Source organism: Pleurodeles waltl, chromosome 5 (assembly GCF_031143425.1).
Source record: "Pleurodeles waltl isolate 20211129_DDA chromosome 5, aPleWal1.hap1.20221129, whole genome shotgun sequence".
Taxonomy (NCBI): Eukaryota; Metazoa; Chordata; class Amphibia; order Caudata; family Salamandridae; genus Pleurodeles; species Pleurodeles waltl.
Window position 1 is genome coordinate 1,035,928,320 of NC_090444.1, and position 22,119 is coordinate 1,035,950,438.

The following is a 22,119-nucleotide window of genomic DNA, read 5'->3' on the forward strand; positions in this document are numbered from 1 at the left end:
AGGTGTGCGAGCAGTGGGCTCATTGCCAAAGTACTAATCTTCAAGTCAGAAGAAAGACGCTCTGCAACAGCAGTCGTAGCATGCTCAAATGGGCAGTCAAAAACGATGTAGACCATGCTTATCAGTAGCTGACCATGCTGAAACCTTGGATAATCATGCGTTGTTCATGAACACAGAAACAGATTAGACACGCTACTAACATTTCAAGTGTGAGTGTCTCCAAAGCTATCTGCTCATCAGCAAGGAGGACAACCCTTGCTCCTCTTAAAATTAACCCTATTCCCACCAAGGGCTTCAATTCATGGGTGTGTCCTCAACAGAAGCAAAGAAGAGAGTAGATTAATTCAAGAAAAAGCAGATCATGCTCTAAAAGACAACGTTCTGGTCTATTTTTACACAGGTGGAAGTGAAACACTGATAAAAAAAATATATTGTAGGATTTCATAATGCTATGGCCTTCCGCATGACCATAATGTGACGGTAATTTAAGTGCAAAGAACTGATTGACTGGAGTCAAAAAGCAAAAGTAAACCACAACAGCAGAGGAAATGTCATTCATGGGGCACTACAGAGGACAGACTTATTTATATAGTATGTTGGCACTTAGCACATGTGCAAGGATCATACTGTGCTACGGCTTGCGGTTACTGGCTAAGAAACGTCCACGGATCAATGCACAAGGCTGTTATTCTCACTTCTTTTTTATCAAAAATGGGAAAGATTTGCACATATACTTACACCCTGTAAACTGATATCCTATTTCAATTAGTATTTCTCTTCTTAAAGAAGGAACTAAAGTAAACTATAAGAAAAAAACGCAAAGATAGCTATGAAGTATTACGTTTATTGTCTTAAACACAAGCATTTGAAATCAGGACCAATAAGTTAATGCAAATATTATTATAAATGTAGGTCATGTACCGTTACATGAATTAGATTTAAAAAATATTTGATGTGCCACGGCAAATCAAATAAATACTATACAAATACAAAATATAGGTTTGCGTATTTTTATAGTAAAAACATTGTTGTCAAAATACAGATGAACCAATTTGCCAATGCGGCTGCCACAGTAGCAACAACTATAACATGTTCTTATAGATTAGTACACCTCTGTATAAAAACTTTTCCTTCATTCGCTATATAGGTACATTAAAGGAGAATCCACATTTCCTGCTGTATGTGAGTGTGGTTTTTTAAGAACAATGCTACAAATATTTATCAAGACAAAAAATATAGTCTTGCATGTTTTTTATTTAGTGCAAGAGCTATGCCCCATAAAGGAATAAGGTATTTACTTATGGTATGGCTTTTTCTGATGGTTAACCGTTTTCACGTAGATTTCGTATGTGAAACGCTTCCCAGGCGTCACCCTTAATATACAATTCTTCATGCAGGTACGGCACCTCACTGACGCCAGGTGTCGCTGTGCAAGTTCGGCCACCCCTACAGGTCCAATGAAGACGTCACGAGAGGTAGTGATGTCAGTTTTTCGATTACTGTAGTCACTTCACAGAGGCGAAGGGCAACGTATGGAGAAGCCACAGTAAGGTACAAAAGAGGAAACTCAAATTGTAATCTTATTAGCAAACTCTGAGAGGAAGGCAATAATCTATCTGACAGAAACTGAGGAGACTCAAGAACTGGCTCTACACAGAGACATTGCACACAGGCGCTCAAATACCCCCAGGGGTGACAGCAACACGCTGTACGACTGTTTGATTGGTTGAAGGTAGGTAAGCTGTTCCTCTAATAAAAACGTAGGCACAGGTCTCGGAGGTACCGCCTATGGGGAAAGGCTCCTACACTTGCCTCTAGATCAAAGCTTGAAGCCTTTCTCCGTCACAGAAGTCGTGTATTATTTGGTTCCTGAGGTCTAATGGCCTTAGGTTGCTTAAGGTGTGCCTTTTTCAAAAGAACATCGAGCACTTAGAGTAGATTGTCATTTGTTAAGTGCATTTTCAACATGGCTTAAAGCTCAAAAACTCAGAGGGGGGAAACACCTAAAGAAATAAAACAAGAACAGAAAAATAATCTATGAAAAAGTAGATCAAAAACTTGCCGGCGCCAGACTGTAGGTTTTTGAAGCACAGAAGAACAGAAAGTAATGTCATCAGCTCTTGTGGAGCCTTCTTTCGACCTCCTACATCCCTTCTGATAAGGCTGGACACCATCAGCTAGCACTGGTGAATGTTCGCTGTAACAAAAGGTTTGTGTCTGTAGTCTAATGCGAAGGAAGGGGGTTCAAACAAGGGATCTGAGCGAAGGAGTTGTCCAGTAGAAGAATAAAGTCGTGAACCTATTTTCCCATGTTGGTTACAAAGAAGACCATTAGACGGGTCTATCTTTAAAAGTGATTCGATAAGGTACTTTTGAAATAATGTATTCTTTTGTATTTACTGTTAAGAGAATGCTTTGTGTTCGTTACCAAACTGGACATTGTCAGTAAATATGTGCGTTGAAGCAGTGTTGTCGTATTTTCCACTCTGTTACAATGCGACAAACTTCGCCCCTCTGTAGCGTGCCCTAAAAAACATATGTGCACGCACTCACTTGTTCACAGTACCAGCATGGTACTGTGAACAAGTGAGTGCGTGCAAACTATGCACGTCGCTCCATCACCATCTTGTCAACATGGGCCATGGCGTGGTCCTGCTACCTCACAGCATGACAACTGGCCACTACTTCGACAATGACAGCTTCCCACCAGTCCCAGAAATAAAAGGACTCGAGTTAGAAAGTATTCATCCAACAAGTGGTTTTATCAGCCATATCTCGACTTCACCATGGCAGTCTCCCTGACCGAGCAAGCCACTCTTCAGAAATACTTGGCCCTGTGCCAACTGACCAGACGCGAAGGAGCTTGCACTTACACATACAATAAGCGAAGCACCTGTATTGTGAAAAAGAAAACTGCATAACAGCATTTTTTCTGTGGGGTGTGCGTGGCGGCATTAGATGTTCGAAGTCATCTGTTTTTTTCACTGCAAAGCAGAACCTGAAGGATGTTGGACACAAAGATGTTGTGACAAATGATATCTTTTAGCTCTCTTATGTGTTTTTCCTTTGTTGAACCACTGTGGTCGTTCACAAAACAACAAAGCACAAGACAATGGAGCAGCAGAGGGCCAACAATGACTGGTATAACCACATGCTCTAAAATTCCAGTCTCGCTTGTCTTTCTGTTTCACTCTTTTTAATTTAGAACATTTCTACCCTGGGTGGACGGTATGTTCTAATAGAATTATACTGCTTCAGCATCTGATTGTACCAGTTGTTACAAGTGCGGATCTGCAAATCGCTAGAGGGACTTTACCACCGATGTATCCCTTGACACTGGGCTACAGTCCTATGATATTTGCTGCTTGTGTTAACCTGAGTCTCACAGGCCCCGCAATGAACCGGTATCATCATTACTGCATCCTGTCACACCATATTCTTTAAATCCGCAATCAGTTGTCATTGGAACCTCCCTGGATATGTGCTGCTACCGGGTGCTAGGGCATTGTTAGCAGTACAGGCTCGGTACTATGTGAAAAACAGTAGCAATGCTGAGCATAAAAGCTCCTAAGAGGTCATAACCTTCACATTGTCATACAACATTAAATTGAACTGTGCACAGCCATGGTCTTGCAGACCACACGTTTGATGGCGTGATAACTCGGCTTTTCATCCTTCTGAGGTCGATAAATCTCAGGCTGATGTTAGTAGAACGCCATGAGAAAACACGGGCACGAGTGATTTTGCTCCCACTTTTACAGTATGTGCCCACTGTGAGATAAAGGGAAAATAACGCTCGGTCCAGATTTTAGCGCCGGTAATTTTATGCAGGGTATTTGTTGGGGGAAATAACGAACTCAAAACTGTGCAAAAGAGGTCGAATGTTCGCCGACATTTAGCGAGAAAGATCTCGCACACAAGTATTTACTGCGCACCGGAAACGTAATTATTGGGCACAAAGAACGACCCCAGACCGCTCGGAAATGGTATTTGTATTGTACAGTGATATTTTCACACGTTACTACAGCAGTAACGAGGCCTACTGCGATTAAAAATACTGAGTGGAATACTTAAGACTTCAGCATCTTAAAATGCGTTTCTCCAAAAAGAACACCGCTCAGTCTTGTGACGTGCCAGTCATCTATTGCTTTGGAAACCGAACACAGGGAAGACGCTATTTTTTGGGTGTTTGGCTAAACATTAAAAGGAAAGCATGTTATCGAAACCGAAATGGGAGCAAAAGTCACATTCTGCATGTTTCTGGTCATTGTCGCGAGTGACTCGCTTACGGCCCTGCAAAGGGAGGAAAGGGCCTGAAAGTCAACAAAGAGCAAGGTGCTGCGCAACAAACTGTCGACAACACCTGCCCCTTGCAACAAAAAGTGCAAATGAGCTGTCAGACGTTCGATAAAATGCATATTCACCTACAGCCCTACACGGATTCAGACGTCAGCCACTTTAGCATCATTCGTTTATTTCTCCTTGAATATAGGGTGTCTTCTTTACAATGTCCAGATATTTTTAGAGAATGCCACGTTGGGTGCTGGCTCGACACCAGACCCATCGTGGGGTCAATGGTTTCCGTGATAAGTGTCTGGCTCAAAGGCAATATTAGTGCTTCCAGCTGTGGCTTCGTTCTTCGGAGTTTTCTTTTTCTTCTTTTTAAACGGTGCTTCCCTGGTCACCTCGGGGCTGTTTTCAGCGCCCGCTGCGGTGTCTGAGGGCTCCTGAAGGCCGAGCGGCTCTCTGTGAGGGCTGCTGGTTGTCACCTCCACCTTCTGCATCTTCTTCACTTTCCCATTTCTTGCACTAGGACGGAAGAAAGAAAGATTGCTCAATATGGCCGGTATGCTATTCCAAACCTACAAACAGGCTACGAGCAAGTACAGACAAATACTATAAGCGACCCAGAGGCCCGCAACACCCATGCACAGACTGACACAGATCACACGTGTATGTAAGGGGACAGCGCGCCAGTACTGACAGACACCCACGCACAAAGACCACCAGACATACAGGTACCCAATGCACACAGAATCTACAGGGACCCATGTGCGAAGACCACCAGATCTGCGCATATAAACACAGAGACATACTTGCATTGATTCAAACACACACCTAAAGGCATCCACGTGCATTCAACGCCTGACATACGACCACCCTCGCTCACACATACACGCGGTAGACAACACAAGGGCAGGCGCGCAGACGGATACGGACAGAGAGGTGCTTGAGTGGATTGATGAAGGTATCATGTTCACTTTATTGTGAGCCCATCTGAGGAGGACATCTTATATGAAGCTAGAAAAGAGTGGAACCTCAATGACCACTCAGAGCTCAGTCTCTCTCTGGAGAGCACACTTCCACTGGTGAAGGAAATCTTCCGTTTTTTTTCTTCTGTAATCATTACTCTTAATATAAAACACACCTTTAGATAACAGTGCACACTGCAAGCCAATCATCCTTGGCCTCTTTGGAAGAATAATACACATGAAGCACAGCATGTGCATCTAAATTCCGGGATTTCCTTATTGTAATCACTGCTTTCAAGTGCGCTAGTGCACCTGGGTCAGATAAAAACAAAGGGAAGAGATTCTAGAATGCGAAGCTTTCTTGAACGAAAACGCACGCACCTCTGCAAATATTGTCCTTAAAGTACATGGAGCGATGTGGCAACACGCACTGCAGATTGCATGCATTAACTATACTAAGCATACATTTCCACATGAAAAGCAAATTTAGGCCCTCATTATGAACATGGAGGTCTGGGCCGCCACGCCGGCGGTGGTGATAATTACCGCCACCGGCATGGCGGCCCAGACCAACCATGTAATAAACGTGGCAGAACCGTCACTGGCGTAACTCTGCCACTGCCAGGCTTCTGTCGCCAGGCAGCCTGGCGATGGTGGAGTTACATATCCGACAGGGTAGCTCTGCAAGCAGCGCTGCCTACCAGATAATGTACCTGTTTCCGCCAGCCTTTCCCTGGCGGTTTACCCTGCCAGGAAAAGGCTGGCGGAATGGGTGCCTCAGGCCCCCCTCGGGGCCCCTGCACTGTCCATGCACTTAGCATGGGCAGTGCAGGGCCCCCCGTGCACAGCCCCAAAGTGCATGGATATGAGCGGCGGGTGCTGCTGCACCCACCGCATTGCTACATTGCCGCCAGCTCCATGTTGAACCGGCGTCAACGCACAGGCCCTGCATTCAGCTGGGCCGGCTGGCGGAAACACTGTTTCTGCCAGCCGGCCCAGCTGAATGTTCCTATGTGGCCGGCAGGGTCTTCAATGCGCTGGCGGTCTTTTGTAGACCGCCAGCGCTGAACTCGGCGGGTTTTCACACCGAGTTCATAATGAGGGCCTTAATATTTGACAGTTTAATTTACCTCATCAACAAGTGTGTTACACATGTTTTGCATTTGAAACTATTTCAATTTTTTATTTCACTGAACCCCGATGGATGCAACACAACAGTTCTAGGCCCTCTCACTGACCAATAGTCATCGACGTACAAAGAGGTGGCTGTTTTGAAGTGCTTTCCCCAGAGTACTTTTTTTTTTTTTTTTTAGATCTGACTTGACAAGGCAGCTGTCTGTAAGATCTATTTTTACCAATTCTTTAACCCCTTCTGTGCCGAGGACGTAGTGATTACGTCCTTCGGCACAGTGCTGCTGTGCCGAGGACGTAACCACTACGTCCTCGGCACACAGCCCAGAGGGAGCGCTCTCGCCCCCTCTGTGTGCTTCCCCCCAACCCCCCAAAGTCAGGGATGGAAGGGGAAGCCCTTCCCCTTCCACCCCGACCCCCCCCCACCCCCTCTGTGACGTCAGCGTGCGCTGATTAGTCACAGGGTCTCCCCCATCGCGCTGGAAGCTCTGCGTCTAGCACGATTGAAAGATAAATGCTCAGCATTTCTCTTTCAATCACTGGGGGAGGCCCGGAGAGGCTTCAAAGGGAAGGAAATGTATTTCCTTCCCTTTGAAGTCTCTCCCAGGGTTTCAAAAGCCGGATTGCAAGCAAACCCCACTAGACACCAGGGATTTTTTTTTTGTTGGGGAAATTGACATAAGGGAGCGACCCCTTGGGCAAGGGTCGCTCCAAGGGGGGGGGGGGGGCATTTTTTTGGGAAGGCCGTTTCTGCCCCCCCCCCCGGGGGCAGAAACCTCTAGGCACCAGGGATCATTTTTTTCTTTTCTTGGACAAGGGTCGCTCCCCTGGAGGGGCAAATTGTATTTAGGCCATTTCTGCCCGCTTTGGGGGCAGATCGGCCGATTTTAGGTCAATCTGCCCCAAAGGGGGGCAGAAACCACTAGGCACCAGGGATCTTTTTTTTTGCGCCATCACGCAAGGGGAGCAACCTTGTAGGCAAGGGTCGCTCCCGGGGGGGGGGGGGGGGGGGGGGGGGGGTGAAATTAATTTTAGGTCACTTCTGCCCCCCCTGGGGGCAGATCGGCCTATTGATATTAGGCCAATCTGCCCCCGGGGGGCAGAAACCTCTAGGCACCAGGGCAATTTTTTTATTTTTTTTGTCTGTTTGGTTTTTTTAGAGATGGGGAGCGACCCCTTAGGCAAGGGTCGCTCCCCTGGAGGGGCAAATTGTATTTAGGCCATTTCTGCCCCCCGTGGGCGCAGAAACAACTAGGCACAGGGGATTTTTTTTTGGGCGCCAATGTCACGCAGGGGGAGCGACCCCGTGGGCAAGGGTCGCTCCCAGGGGGGGGGGGGGGGAATTTTTTTTTTTTTTTTTTGTTTGTTTGTTTTTTTAGAGATAGGAGCGACCCATTAGGTAAGGGTCGCTCCCCTGGGGGGCAAATTGTATTTAGACCATTTCTGCCCCCCGTGGGGGCAGATTGGCCGATTTTAGGTCAATCTGCCCCCAAGGGGGCAGAAACCACTAGGCAAGGGGATATTTTTTTGGCGCCAATGTCACGCAGGGGGAGTGACCCCGTAGGCAAGGGTCGCTCTGGGGGGGGGGTCACTCTGGGGGGGGGGGACACATTTATTTTAGGCCATTTCTGCCCCCCCTGGGGCCGGCTGAGAAAGAGGCCAAAATCCACAGGTAGGCACTGTTTTCTATGAAAAAATGTGATGTGTCCATGCTGTGTTTTGGGCCATTTCCTGTCGCGGGCGCTAGGCCTACCCACACAAGTGAGGTATCATTTCTTATTGGGAGACTTGAGGGAACGCTGGGTGGAAGGAAATTTGTGGCTCCTCTCAGATTCCAGAACTTTCTGTCACCGAAATGTCAGGAAAACGTGTTTTTTGTAGCCAAATTTTGAGGTTTGCAAAGGATTCTGGGTAACAGAACCTAGTCAGAGCCCCACAAGTCACCCCATCTTGGATTCCCCTGGGTTTCTAGTTTTCAAAAATGCGCTGGTTTGCTAGGTTTCCCCAGGTGCCGGCTGAGCTAGAGGCCAAAATCCACAGGTAGGCACTGTTTTCTATGAAAAAATGTGATGTGTCCATGTTGTGTTTTGGGCCATTTCCTGCTGCGGGCGCTAGGCCTACCCACACAAGTGAGGTATCATTTGTATCGGGAGACTTGGGGGAACGCTGGGTGGAAGGAAATTTGTGGCTCCTCTCAGATTCCAGAACTTTCTGTCACCGAAATGTGAGGAAAACGTGTTTTTTTAGCCACATTTTGAGGTTTGCAAAGGATTCTGGGTAACAGAACCTGGTCAGAGCCCCACAAGTCACCCCATCTTGGATTCCCCTAGGTCTCTAGTTTTCAAAAATGCACAGGTTTGGTAGGTTTCCCTATGTGTCGGCTGAGGCTAGAGGCCAAAATCTACAGGTAGGCACTTTGCAAAAAACACCTCCGTTTTCTTAAAACAAATTGTGATGTGTCCACGTTGTGTTTTGGGGCGTTTACTGTCACGGGCGCTAGGCCTACCCACACAAGTGAGGTATCATTTTTATCGGGAGACTTGGGGGAACACGGGGTGGAAGGAAATTTGTGGCTCCTCTCAGATTCCAGAACTTTCTGTCACCGAAATGTGAGGAAAACGTGTTTTTTTAGCCAAATTTTGAGCTTTGCAAACGATTCTGGGTAACAGAACCTGGCCAGAGCCCCACAAGTCACCCCATCTTGGATTCCCCTAGGTCTCTAGTTTTCAAAAATGCACAGGTTTGGTAGGTTTCCCTATGTGCCGGCTGAGGCTAGAGGCCAAAATCTACAGGTAGGCACTTTGCAAAAAACACCTCTGTTTTCTTTAAAAAAAATTTGATGTGTCCACGTTGTGTTTTGGGGCGTTTACTGTCACGGGCGCTATGCCTATCCACACAAGTGAGGTATCATTTTTATCGGGAGACTTGGGGGAACACGGGGTGGAAGGAAATTTGTGGCTCCTCTCTGATTCCAGAAATTTCTGTCACCAAAATATGAGGAAAATGGTTTTTTTTAGCCAAAGTTTGAGGTTTGCAAAGGATTCTGGGTAACAGAACCTGGTCAGAGCCCCACAAGTCACCCCATCTTGAATTCCCCTAGGTCTCTAGTTTTCAAAAATGCACATGTTTGGTAGGTTTCCCTAGGTGCCGGCTGAGCTAGAGGCCAAAATCTACAGGTAGGCACTTTGCAAAAAACACCTCTGTTTTCTTTAAAAAAATGTGATGTGTCCAGGTTGTGTTTTGGGGCGTTTCCTGTCGCGGGCACTAGGCCTACCCACACAAGTGAGGTATCATTTTTATCGGGAGACTTGGGGGAACATAGATAAGCAAAACAAGTGTTATTGCCCCTTGTCTTTCTCTACATTTATTCCTTCCAAATATAAGAGAGTGCGTAAAAAAGACATCTATTTGAGAAATGCCCTGTAATTCACATGCTAGTATGATCACCCCAGAATTCAGAGATGTGCAAATAACCACTGCTCCTCAACACCTTATCTTGTGCCCTTTTTGGAAATACAAAGGTTTTCCTGATAGCTATTTTTCACTCTTTATATTTCAGCAAATGAATTGCTGTATACCCGGTATAGAATGAAAACGCACTGCAGGGTGCAGCTCATTTATTGGCTCTGGGTACCTAGGGTTCTTGATGAACCTACAAGCCCTATATATCCCCGCAACCAGAGGAGTCCAGCAGACGTAACGGTATATTGCTTTCGAAAATCTGACATTGCAGGAAAAAGTTACAGAGTAAAACGTAGAGAACAATTGATGTTTTTTTTCACCTCAATTTCAATATTTTTCTTTTTCAGTTGTTATTTTCTGTAGGAAACCCTTGTAGGATCTACACAAATTACCCCTTGCTGAATTTAGAATTTTGTCTATTTTTCAGAAATGTTGCGGTTTCTGGGATCCAGCATTGGTTTCATGCCCATTTCTGTCACTGACTGGAAGGAGGCTGAAAGCACACAAAATCGTAAAAATGGGGTATGTCCCAGTAAAATGCCAAAATTGTTTTGAAAAATTGGGTTTTCTGATTCAAGTCTGCCTGTTCCTGAAAGCTGGGAAGCTGGTGAGTTTAGCACCGCAAACCCTTTGTTGATGCCATTTTCAGGGAAAAAACCACAAGCCTTCTTCTGCAGCCCCTTTTTCCCATTTTTTGAAAAAGCCCGAAAATGTCACTGTATTTTGGCTAAATTCTTGGCCTCCTTCTGGGGAACCCACAAAGTCTGGGTTCCTCTAGAATCCCAAGGATGTTGGAAAAAAAGGGCGCAAATTTGGCTTGGCTAGCTTATGTGGACAAAAAGTTATGAGGGCCTAAGCGCGAACTGCCCCAAATAGCCAAAAAAAGGCTCGGCACAGGAGGGGGGAAAAGGCCTGGCAGCGAAGGGGTTAACATACTCACACGTACACACAGTAGTCTTTGGCTCCACCGAGCAGAGAACTAGCCTCTTAGTGCATGCTACTGGCCATTGCCGCATCATTCCACTTCGTTCGAAGTTCTGGCATTCCAATGCGTCAAGGACCATTTTACATCTCGAAAAGGCATCAAATCATCACACATTAATTACATTTTATACAGAAAGCTATTTTTATTTTGCTTATTAAAGAAAAATTGCAGAAGACCCTTTTCTCTTTTAGACAGACTAAAAAAGCCAGTCTGATTCACTTTGGCAGTTCTTTTTTTAAAGTCTGTTCTATGGAATACTTCCTTTGTTTTTGGGAAAGGGTGATGTTTTGGGTCAATGGGGGCAGGCTGAGCCGGTGACCAGGAAAATGAAACTATGATGGGCTTCTATGGTTCATCTCAATCTAACAGCCTTTCTCGTTTTCTTTCCTTTGTAACGGGGAGTGCAACTTTGTGACTCCACTTAACAGCCCTTCTTGTTTTACTTTAACGGGGAGTGCAACTTTGTGACGCCACTTGTTTTTTTAATTTTAAAAGAGTGCCCCAGTTTACCAATATATTTCCTCCACATTATCTTTATTTGTAATTGCCCTACTTTCAACTGTAGCAGCGTGCAATCCTATGAAGCAGTGAAGATGGTGAAATGTCTGGCAGACAAAACATGCAGTGGATTTACGTTTACATACCACAGGTAACTCATGATTTTAATGCAATACTAAGAAAAAGCTCTAAAAACAATTTATTTAAATTAGCGGTCTAGCGGTCTAATGTATGTATATGGCACTTCCATAGTGCGAACGGAGCCAAAACGCAGCACATAACTGTATACGGTAAGGACAAGCATAAAGTCAACCAGTTATAAGGGGAGGAAGCTAGTTTGTGGATGGTTAAGGCATAGTAATGCAGCATTCAACTCTCTTCTTAATTAGATCAGTGCAGTGCTTTCAATTTTCAAAGTTTTGGTGACATTTACAAACCACTTGGCCCCTGGCGTACATTATATATATATATATACATATATATATATACATACACACACACACACAAACATTAAAGCTTAGTTATGTTTAGTTAAACTTATTTTCCCTATACAAACAAGTTTAATGTACGCAAACTTTTGAAAATCTAAAGTTATAACTTTCATTTACAATTTATCCACCACCTTCAAATTATTATAAGTAGCGGACCTAGTTACACACACTTTTCAGCTCGCTAACCAGACATTAATTATAACTCACCACTCTACCATGCACTGTGTTGTGACTAACCATGTAATTTGACAAGTTATAAGTGTTGCTATGAATGCTATGATTTCACATGCTGTAAGTGACATAGTATGCCACAGTTTAACCCGTGCATGGAAAAGGCATGAGTTATAGTTAATGCAATGTGGCGAAGGAGGTGACAACTGTGTTCAGAGGTGCGCAACTTTTAGTAATTTGAAGGTGGTGCATAAATTATAAATTAAAGTTATCATTATAACTTTACAATATTTAATGTTTGTGTATTTCAAGTTGGGTTTGTATAGAAAGAACACAAAATATTTCTAACTATAAATTATCCTTAATCTTTGTTTTTTTTACTGTATGTTAATAGTTTTTATTTTTTAATAAAAATGTGTTTTGAATTGCAGTGTGGAGTGTCATTCATCAGAGTGTCATAAAGTGGAGTGTAGTAAAGTACAGTGAAGGAGAGTGTCAGAGAGTGGAGTATTGTAGAGTGCAATAGTGTGGAACTGAGTAGAGTGGAATGATGTAGCACACAGTGGAGTGGCGTGGTGTGTCGTATCGTCGAGTGAATATGGTAGAGTGAAGCAGCGTATTGTCAGTGCAGTGGCATGTTAAACAGTAAAGCTGAGTGTTGTACAGTGGAGTGTTGTCCATTGGAGACTCATGAAATGGAGTGTGGTGAAGTGGAGTGTCCTCGAGTAGAGTGTCATACAGTAGCACATAGTGTAGTGGCATACAGTGGAGTAGTGTGTTGTATAGTTCAGTGTTGTTGAGTGTAGTGTCGTGCAGTACAGCTGTTGTACAGTGGAGTATCATTATTTGTGATAACACAGTGCATAGTAGACTCGCAAGTAATATTTAGTGTTGTCTGGCTAGCGAACTGAAAAATGTGTGTAACGAAGCCTGCTACTTATAGTAATTTTAATTAAATTGTAACTGAAAGTTACAACTACACATTTAGAATTTCATAAAGTTTGTGTACTTTTATTTTTAAAGTTTATTTTTCAATTTTCGTGTATTCAAAATACCACACAAAACAGACATGGATTTCCACACAGGTGAGTATATTTGCACTGTATGATGGAAGCAACAATAGTATAGCATACATTGGTACAGTGTCTCCACATATATTAGACATAAACAACAAAAGTGCAGGAGAATGACATGCACAATTACAGTTTACACAGATAATGAAAGAGGGGTTTGCAGTTCCAGAGTTAGAAAATAATCTCGGAGAGGTTGTCAGATATCTCTTGGCCTAGAGGTGGGCGGTTGGAGGGATGCAAATAGTTTACTGTTGGTATCACAGTATATTAAGCTTGTGATACAAGCTTTTGTTGTAGGGGGATGTTTGCTACCCAAGTGGATTGCTATCTCCCATTTTCCTAGAAGAAGACCAATTGTAACATAGTGGCGTAGTGACAGGTATGTGCGTGACGTATCCCAGGAGAGCTAGTAACGGGGTTGGGTCCAGGACAATATGAGTCATTAGAGGTAGCCTATCAAATACTTCCCTCCAATAATGGGCAATAGTGCTGCAGGTCCATGACATGTGGGTGAAATCTTGGGTCCCCTCTCGACATTAAGGGTCACTCTGAGGTTCACGTGCGGGCTACGCGTGCTTGATTTGCTGGCGTAAAGTTTGCCTTGTATTGAAATTTATAATGGGTGAGTTTATGACAATGACTAAATGAGATTAAACAAGACTGTGTTCAGCAGGAGTACCAAACCTTGTCCGTCAATGGGTGGGCGAGGTCAGTCTCCCAAGCAGCTCAGTGTTTAGAGTCTCGGGGGGTAGGAGGTTACACAGGTGTGATAGAGTTTAGATATAAACCTATCCCCCCCACTGTCAGTAATTAGCAGTATTATTGGGGTGACCTTATCTGGAGCGAGTGTGTAGGACGGGATTTGAGCCTCAAGTGCACTCTGAAGGCGACTGAGTACAAAATGAGCCATCTGTTCGGCATTCTGAAGGGCATCATGGTCTATATGGGAGAAGACGTGTATTGGGGAAGAGGTCTCCAATGATGTGAAAGGCAAATTTAATCAGGGTGCGAAGTTTGTGTACTTTAAACCTGGTTTGTATAGGGAAATACATTTTTCTAACTATAACTAGGCTTGAACCTTTTTTCTTTTTCATTGATTTGACATTTTTACATTTTTTAAAATAAAAATGTGGTTCAAATTGTAGAGTTTAGTGTCACAAATGGAGAGTTGTTATGTAGAGAGTCACACAGTACAGTGGAGGAAAATGTTGTAAAGTCTATTGTCATAGACTGGAATATTGTAGGTTGGAATTGAGTAGAGTGTAACAGCATATCGTACAGTGTAGTAAAGTGCTGTACAGTGTAGTAAAGTGTTATACAGAGTAGTGGCATGGTGTCTGATATAGTGGAGTCAAGTATTGCAGACTGGGGCAGCATGTGGCACAGTGGAATGGCACTGTGGCGTACAGTACAGTGGCACAGAGTGGGATAAAGGGTAGTAGAGTGGAGTACACTGGAGTGGTGTAATGTAGAGTGGAGTAAAGTGTCAGAGTGGAGTGGCGCCTTATAGACTATAGTGGCATAGAGTGCAATAGAGTGGAGTGGCTTTGCATACAATTGAGCAAAGAGTGATACAGTTAAGTACCGTGTTGTACAGCAGAGTGTAGTTGGGTGCTGTACAGTATTGGAAAGTGGTGTAGACTACAGAAGAGCAGAGTGGCATACAGTTCAGTTGATTTTTGTGGAGTGGTGCACAGTACAGTATAGTGTTGCAGACTGTGGTACAGTGGATCGACAAACAGTGTTAAAGAGTAAAATGGCATTGAGTGGCTTAGAATGGAGTGGCGTAGTGGGGTGGAGTAGAGTGGATACTATATCAGAGTAAAGTGGAGTGAAAGGGGGTGCGGTGGAATACAAAGAGTTGTGTAAAGTGCTGCACAGTAGACTAGAGTATTGTAGAGAGGAGTAGAATGTTAAACAGTGGCATATGGTATAGTACAATGTTGTACAGTGGAGAGAAGGAGTAGAGACAGGAGTAAAGTGTTGGAGGGAGTCCCACAGTGTTGCAGAGTGTTGTAGAGTGGAGTTACATAGAGTACAGAAGTGTGTGAAACAATGGAGCTCTGTAGAGTGGATTGTTGTTTAGTAGCATAGAGTGAGGTAAAGTCTCATACAGTAGAATATAATGGAGTGGTGTAACGTAGTGTGCCCCTCCCACCGAACCCCCCGGGGACGGCTACCCCTCAGGGCTTTAAACAAATGAAACATGTGGGGGCGTGCTTGGGCCCCCTGCAGCCCAGGAGACCACCACCTTCCCAGGGCACATGCTTTCAAGTAGATGCAGAGGGGCTGCCTGCCCCCCCCTGCAGACCCAGGGACCACCACGTCCCCGGGGCTCAAGGAGCTATTAATGGCCCTCAGGACTGCCAGCCCCCAGGGCAAGCTACTGCTATGCCCTGGGGTGCCCAAACCCAGAACATAGCTGTTTGCTTTGACTTGGTGGGAGCTGACAGCTCCCATCAAGTCACAGCAAACACTCCAGTCGGATGAAGTGAGAGTTGTCAAACAGTTCTCACTTCATGCGAGCAAAGGTTTCCTCTGTTTCCCTACCTACTGAGATGCAGGCAGGGAAACAGAAGAAACTGTTTGGGGAGTCAGCTGGGACCGTGGGGCCTTTAGGCTTCCCTGCTGTCCCCAACATTGTGACTGGAGGCCCTACGGAGGTAAGCTGTGTGGCCTCCCTCCCCCAAAAAATATTTAGCCCGGGGATGGGATCCCTATGGCGAGATTGGCCTGGGGAGGTGGGGGGCTCTTCCCCCAAAAAATAGATTTTAGAAGGCCAAGACCCAGGGTATGGGGTCACCTTGAGCCGAAATTGGCTGGGGAGGGGGGCACGCGGAACTGTGGCCAATCCGTGCTGCGCATTGCCAGGTGGCTATAGGAGCTGGCCATAGGGCCAAAGGCCATGCACAACACGGGGTTGGGTGGTTATAGGGGTTAGCCGCAGGGCTTGGCGAGAGGCCAGGTCCTCAGTTAACCCCCGCTGTGCACGGGTGAAGGTTGTGCGCAGCGCAGGGTTGGCTGCTGGCCGGAAGCCTGGCGCTGCAGCCAACCCCCACTGAGCTCAGCCAAAGGCAGTGGGCATCATGGGGTTGGGTGGTTATAGGGGTGGCCAGGCCCTGTGGCTAACCCCCACTGAGCTCAGCCAAAGGCAGTGGGCATCATGGGGTTGGGTGGTTATAGGGGTGGCCAGGCCCTGTGGCTAACTGCCGCTGCGCATTGCTGAAGGCTGTGCGAGGTGGTGGTTGGATTAATGTATAGTATTGAAAATTACTTTATGTTTAAAAAAACATAGAAATTCACTGAAAAAAACAAAGTTTACAGGGATGTTACGGTTAGGAAAAGAATAGAATTTAAAAAAAAAAAATTAACTTAAAAAACCAAAGGTTACAGGGACGGTATAGTTAGGTTCTGAATTTACTCGCACAAAACCAGAGAAATTCAGCAGTTACAGTTATTTCAAGTAACTATAACTCACGCCCTCGCCATGCACTGCTAATTACTTCAAAAATTACAGCACTCATGACATCTTTGATAGCATAATTGATAATGTCACTTTAACATCGTCAGTAAAATTATAGATCAGATAACTGTGCATGGCAAGACGGACCCCTGCTTTACTTTCATTGAGCCCCGGGGAGGTGGCGTCCCTGCTGCCTGGGGGTACGCACAATCCCTCCTACTATTTTAAAAGCATTTTGCCCTGGAGAGATGGTGGTCCCTGGGGGGCGTGGGGCCGTGCCGCCAGCATATTATAGAAACTTAGCCCTGGGAATGTGGCTTTCCCCAGAGTCCGGGAGTGTCCACAGGACCCCCTCCACTATTATAAATGTATCTTGACCCAGAGAGGTGGTGGTCCCCAAGGTCAATATAAGCCCTAGGAGGGGGACCCTGTGTGCCACCCTCTTTTTTTAAGCCCCTTATGCACCACAGACCTAGCCAACCAGGGGACAAAATAAAAGAAAAGGGTGGGAGACTACCTTTCTTTAAAAAAAAATCTTGGAAAAATTCACAGATTCATCCACGGATTTTCCCGATATTTTTATTTAAATAATGCTTTTTAGCCCTGGCAAGGTTCATGGGGGACCCATTGACCATGGCTAGGGGCTCAGAGCGACCCTACCCTAGCCCTTTTTTTGGGGGGGGACTTGGCTGAAGCAGAGTCCAAAATGACTGCCAACACATCCTTGTTGAAGTGTTGGCAGCCAATCAAATATCAGCCCGGGGACAGTTGGCTCTACAGAGGATTAACACCTCTATCTATCTATATATTTTCTGACATTTAATATCTCCGAACTACTGAACGGATTTACACCAAATCACAAAGAACACAAACTGCGCAACATGATCCACTTCCTGCCAAATTTGGTGGAAAACGCATTTTAGGCCGCCCCCCCCCTTTTTTTTCTCGGCCTCTGATTGTCAGACCACTCTGAAACTTTCAAGTCCAAGACTCTTTTTGCTGCAGCTGCTCCCTCTCTGTGACAGCAATGCCGGCTCCCACAGGAGGTGGGGAGCCGGCTGGGACCACGGAGGCCTTCAGAATTTCTTCAATATGAACTGGAGTACCCAGTTCCTGCTGGTACGTTGCCTATTGACCAATATCATGTGGTCATGTATACCGATGGCTCTGCGCAACCAGCGGTTGGGACTAAACAACAGTATTCTGCTGCATGTGCGGTGGTGAGCGGCACTATGGAGGGGGAAGTGTTCTGCTCCCGACATACTTACACTAAAACCTTGGGGGATTGCACAGCACAGCTGGCTGAGCTAAAAGCTCTATTGTTAGCATTGGAGCACGCGATTTTGACCTTGCTGGTCTGTGACTCCTACTACTGTGTTCAGTCTTTCAATGAATATCTGCACTATTGGAAGATGAATGGGTTCAGAGATTCTAAAGGCAACACCATTAAACATAAATTGTTGTGGGGTAAGGTTGCGGATCGGAAAGAAACGCTTCCTAAGGTCCATGTTGTGCATACACTTGGACACCAGCGCGTTGGAATACACGTTGCTGGGAATACTTTGGCTGATGAAGCCGCAAAGTCAGCAGTGGCTGTCGCCACTGTGGCCGCAGTGACTCGTTCGAGTTCCAAACCAGACACAGAGATTTCGGCTGCCATAAAAGCTACGGCTGATGGCACGCCGTTTCCTAAAGGATTTCCTTCTAAATATGGTTACTGCTTGAGTAGTGCGCTAAATGCTGCTGTTAATATTCCAGGCACTGGTGTACGTGAACTACCCAATAAAATTGAGAGACCTCGATTCATTTCTGCAGCACATGAGGGGGTGGCATCTGCACATGCTGGTGTGGCTGCCACGATTTCACTTTTACAGGCTCGTTACTGGTGGCCTGGTCTCTATAAAGAGACAAAGCAGTATGTCCTTTGTTGTGACGTTTGTCAACAAATTAAAGCTTCATCGGCTAGACGCCCGCAGCAGACGCCCCTTCTGATTTCAAATAAACCTTTACAGTGTATGTACTTGGATCATTGTGGTCCGCTGACAACAGATAGTGCATACAAATATATATTGGTTGCTGTAGATTCGTGCTCCAGATTTGTGTGGGTATGGCCACAACGCTCGGCTGACGCTCGGACTGTTATTAAAGATTTGCGCATCTTTGTCGATACATTTGCAGTTGCGGCTTTTCATTCGGACCAGGGCCCTGCTTTTGCCTCTAAGGCATTCAGGGACACCATGGCTTCGTTGGGAGTCCAACTCCAATTCTCGTCTCCATTTCATCCCGAGGGAAATTCTGTCGTGGAGCGTTTAAATCGTGATTTAAAGCAATCCTTAACGGCCAGAGTTATAGGTACGGGTCGTGGTTGGCTAGCCCACCTGTATGGAGTACAGAGAGCACTTAATAACTTGCCTAGAAGGTCACTGGGGGGTCGTACTTCATATGAGTGCCTGTTTGGAACACGAATGTATGTTCCTGATCTAGATGGTCCTGGTGTGGAGGTGGCGGATACGCCCTTTGACATAAATGATCGTGTCACTGTTTTGCAGGATTTACAAGAATTCCGTGAAGATAACTCTTCTGCAAGTGCTGCCTCCTCAGGAATTAAGGATGAGCCAGTAACTCCTACTGGTTGGATACCCAGGATTGGGGATCTAGTGCGTGAAAAGGTCGCAGTAAAGAAAGAATTTGGTCCTTCTTATCGAGCACCTGTCCCTGTGTTAGGGGTTAGCGGCACGAGAACTGTGGTTTTACCGCCGCTGCAAGGGGCCAAAGGAAATCACTTTGTTTCCATTGATAATGTCAAGTTACAACATGTGGCCGATTCTGCACAGCAGACCAAGAGGGACACCCAGTAGTTCCGGAATCCCTCTCACTACTGGGGAAGAAGTCCCGCTGCAGGTGTTTTACACCGACGCTGTTTCCTCTCCGAGCTTGGGAGGGTGGATGATAATCTTGCGATTGTTCCACAGACGACGATTAATATGGAATCTTTTGATCAAGTTGCTGTACGTTCTACTGATGTTTCTGAACATGTGGTTTATAGCGTGCCTAGGCGAGTGCCTCCATCTGCATCTGCTTCTTTGTTCACAATCGCACCTTTTGCAAGAACTGCCTTTGGCTGCTTCAACGACGCTGATGATGCAGTGTCCAGCTCCTCGTCCTCGATGTCTTCTGTCCGAGGTCCACGTAAGCTGCTGGGTTGGCTTAATCGCACATATTTTGTTTTTCCTTGGAACTATTTGTGGCTTTTTATGGCTGTAATGACTCTTTTTTTATGGTTGGGATTTGTGGTTACTTTTTTTCTAGTAATACATGGTCATTTTCTTCCTGATCGATCTGACATTGAGCACGTGGAGACTGTGTTAAGACCACATTTTTCGTCTCATATGGTTCGAAGAGACTTGTCCAATGTAAACATTTCTGCAATACCGATTCCGGATGGGATTGTGTGGGATAAAGTAATGTTTGATATATATGGTCCCACTGAATTGATTCAAATACCGTATGTCCTCAAGTTATCAATGAATGATATTGTTGTACCAGGCATTGTTTCTGATGATTGGGATGTGAAGACAGTAGATTCTATGCTAACAGATTTGCAATATTATACTGTCTATGACGATGAAGATGCTTACCAATTTAGAGATAATCATGGTGACATGTTTTGCTACAACTATTATGGACACCACTTTATTCATAAAGCTAGTAGCCCTAAGTCCATATTTAATTAAGTGCAATGGGAACATTGCTCGACTCCTCCACAAGGGAGTTCGAAAACATATTATGATAAATTTGCATATTTTTCTGGGCATAATCAACGAAATGCTAGGTCTTACTATTTTAAAGTTACTCCGTAGTCTAATAAGCAAATGTTATTGACCGATACTAAATTACTGTATTCAAATTTGTTTGTATCTAAACTTTCGGTCGACGGGTATGAATACTGGTTTAAGACTGTTGACTTGAAAAGTGTTTGGGGTACGAAAAATTGGCAGATGCAAGGCAGGGACACATTATTTAGAGCATGTATTATCCCTGTGCAGATGATTTTCCTCAATGACACAGTACAACAGACTAGCTGTTTGGGCTTGGCGACAATTAGAGAGTTAAATTTGCCTAGCATACCTGTCCCTTCCAAATTAAACAACTGGCAGCACTATGTGAATGCTACTTTTAGTGAATTTACACATTGGGTCCAGAATGGTACGCTTAACACTTCATCGATACATCCGGGCGGGTGGTTATTATGGCCTATAGACACTAATAAGTGTCATCAACGTTTTGTCACCTCTTCAGGGGGGTTCAGGACTAGTAGGGCAGACCCTCGTTACATTTCACCAGAACATGCTGATATTATAACTACATACAGCATGGGGAAGCTTTGTCACCAATGGTTGAAGTCATCCACGCTGGATGCAGTTAAGTCACATCTCACGTTACTGTCTAATGATACTGATTTACAAGATTTTTTGTCAGGTCCGAAGGTACCACGGAAGAAAAGGTTCTTATACGAAGTTTATAATGAGATTTGGAAGCTTTCACAACAGGAGGCTGCAGCCCGGTTGAGGTAGATTGACCAGGAAAACCTGATGCAGACTTTGTCTGTTGTTGATAATGGCATGCATACCCTTTCTGACCGTGTTTACACGATTGACAGCATTGTTTCCTCTGCTATTGACATTATTAAATCGGACATGTCTTCTTTATATCATGGGCAGAGTCAGACGCGGTCCATCATGCAGCTGGGTTGGACTCTTCAGACCTTGAAGGCAGGTCGCGTTCCATGGCAGCACATTCTTGCCAGAGAGATCTTTGTCTCCTTTAATTTGACTCGTCAACAACAGCTGATGGCTAAAAAGGAAGCGACATATGTTATGTTGAATATTGAGAAATTGGAGAAACTGCCTTTCACGGTGGCTGAGATTCTGTCAGCTGAGTGGTTGATTCATGGGGTTATTAATTTGCCTATCTCCACTCTGCAATTTACTTCTTGTTTGAAGCACATTCCGGTGGGTAGATATGAACTATTGGGAGACAGTTACATACACGAGGTGTGGGAGCTTCCCTTTCAATACAGATGTGTTAATGGTTTGAGGGAGGTTTTTCTTAGCGGTAGCGAATGCGAAGCTTCTGTCAGCCATTCCATGGTTTGTAAACAGCTGTCCTTGCACGGGGCATGTAACGCTTCGATTGCTAACTTAGCTTGTTATCTGAAGGGAGTTCCAGTCCCGGTTATTAAAAACACTTTCCAGGTGCTTTCTAACGGCAGTTACATTGTTCTTAACAGCGAACGCTGCTGTGGCATGCGTGCCGGAATAGTTTATGTTGTCGTTGTCAACAAGGCCATTACGTGCTGCGGGAATGTGTTATTTCCCCCCACTCAAATTAGGGAGGTAGCGGACATCTGGCCTCATATTGCTACTTCCAAGGTTAATTTCGACAAGTTGAGTCGGCTAAAAGCTTTATTGTTTCAAAAGCATGTGGCCCTTACATCTGCTAGCGAGACCTACGCACTTCAGGTGGCAAGGTCATCGGCGGAGATACAGTCCCTTTTGAATACTAACTTTCCGAGTCACTTCGGTGAACTTGT

General features: G+C 45.1%; 1 protein-coding gene across 2 annotated transcripts in view; it reads right to left on the minus strand.

Moving 5' to 3' along the window:
* Positions 1-4,435: 4,435 nt before the first annotated feature.
* The window catches only part of AHI1 (Abelson helper integration site 1), a 922,284-nt gene continuing 904,600 nt past the window's right edge, over positions 4,436-22,119 (minus strand). For both annotated transcript variants that reach the window (XM_069235204.1, XM_069235205.1), the window contains exon 25: positions 4,436-4,809. In XM_069235204.1, the coding sequence (XP_069091305.1) occupies positions 4,572-4,809 (238 nt within the window). In that variant the 3' untranslated portion in view covers positions 4,436-4,571. The remainder of the gene's footprint in view (positions 4,810-22,119) is intronic.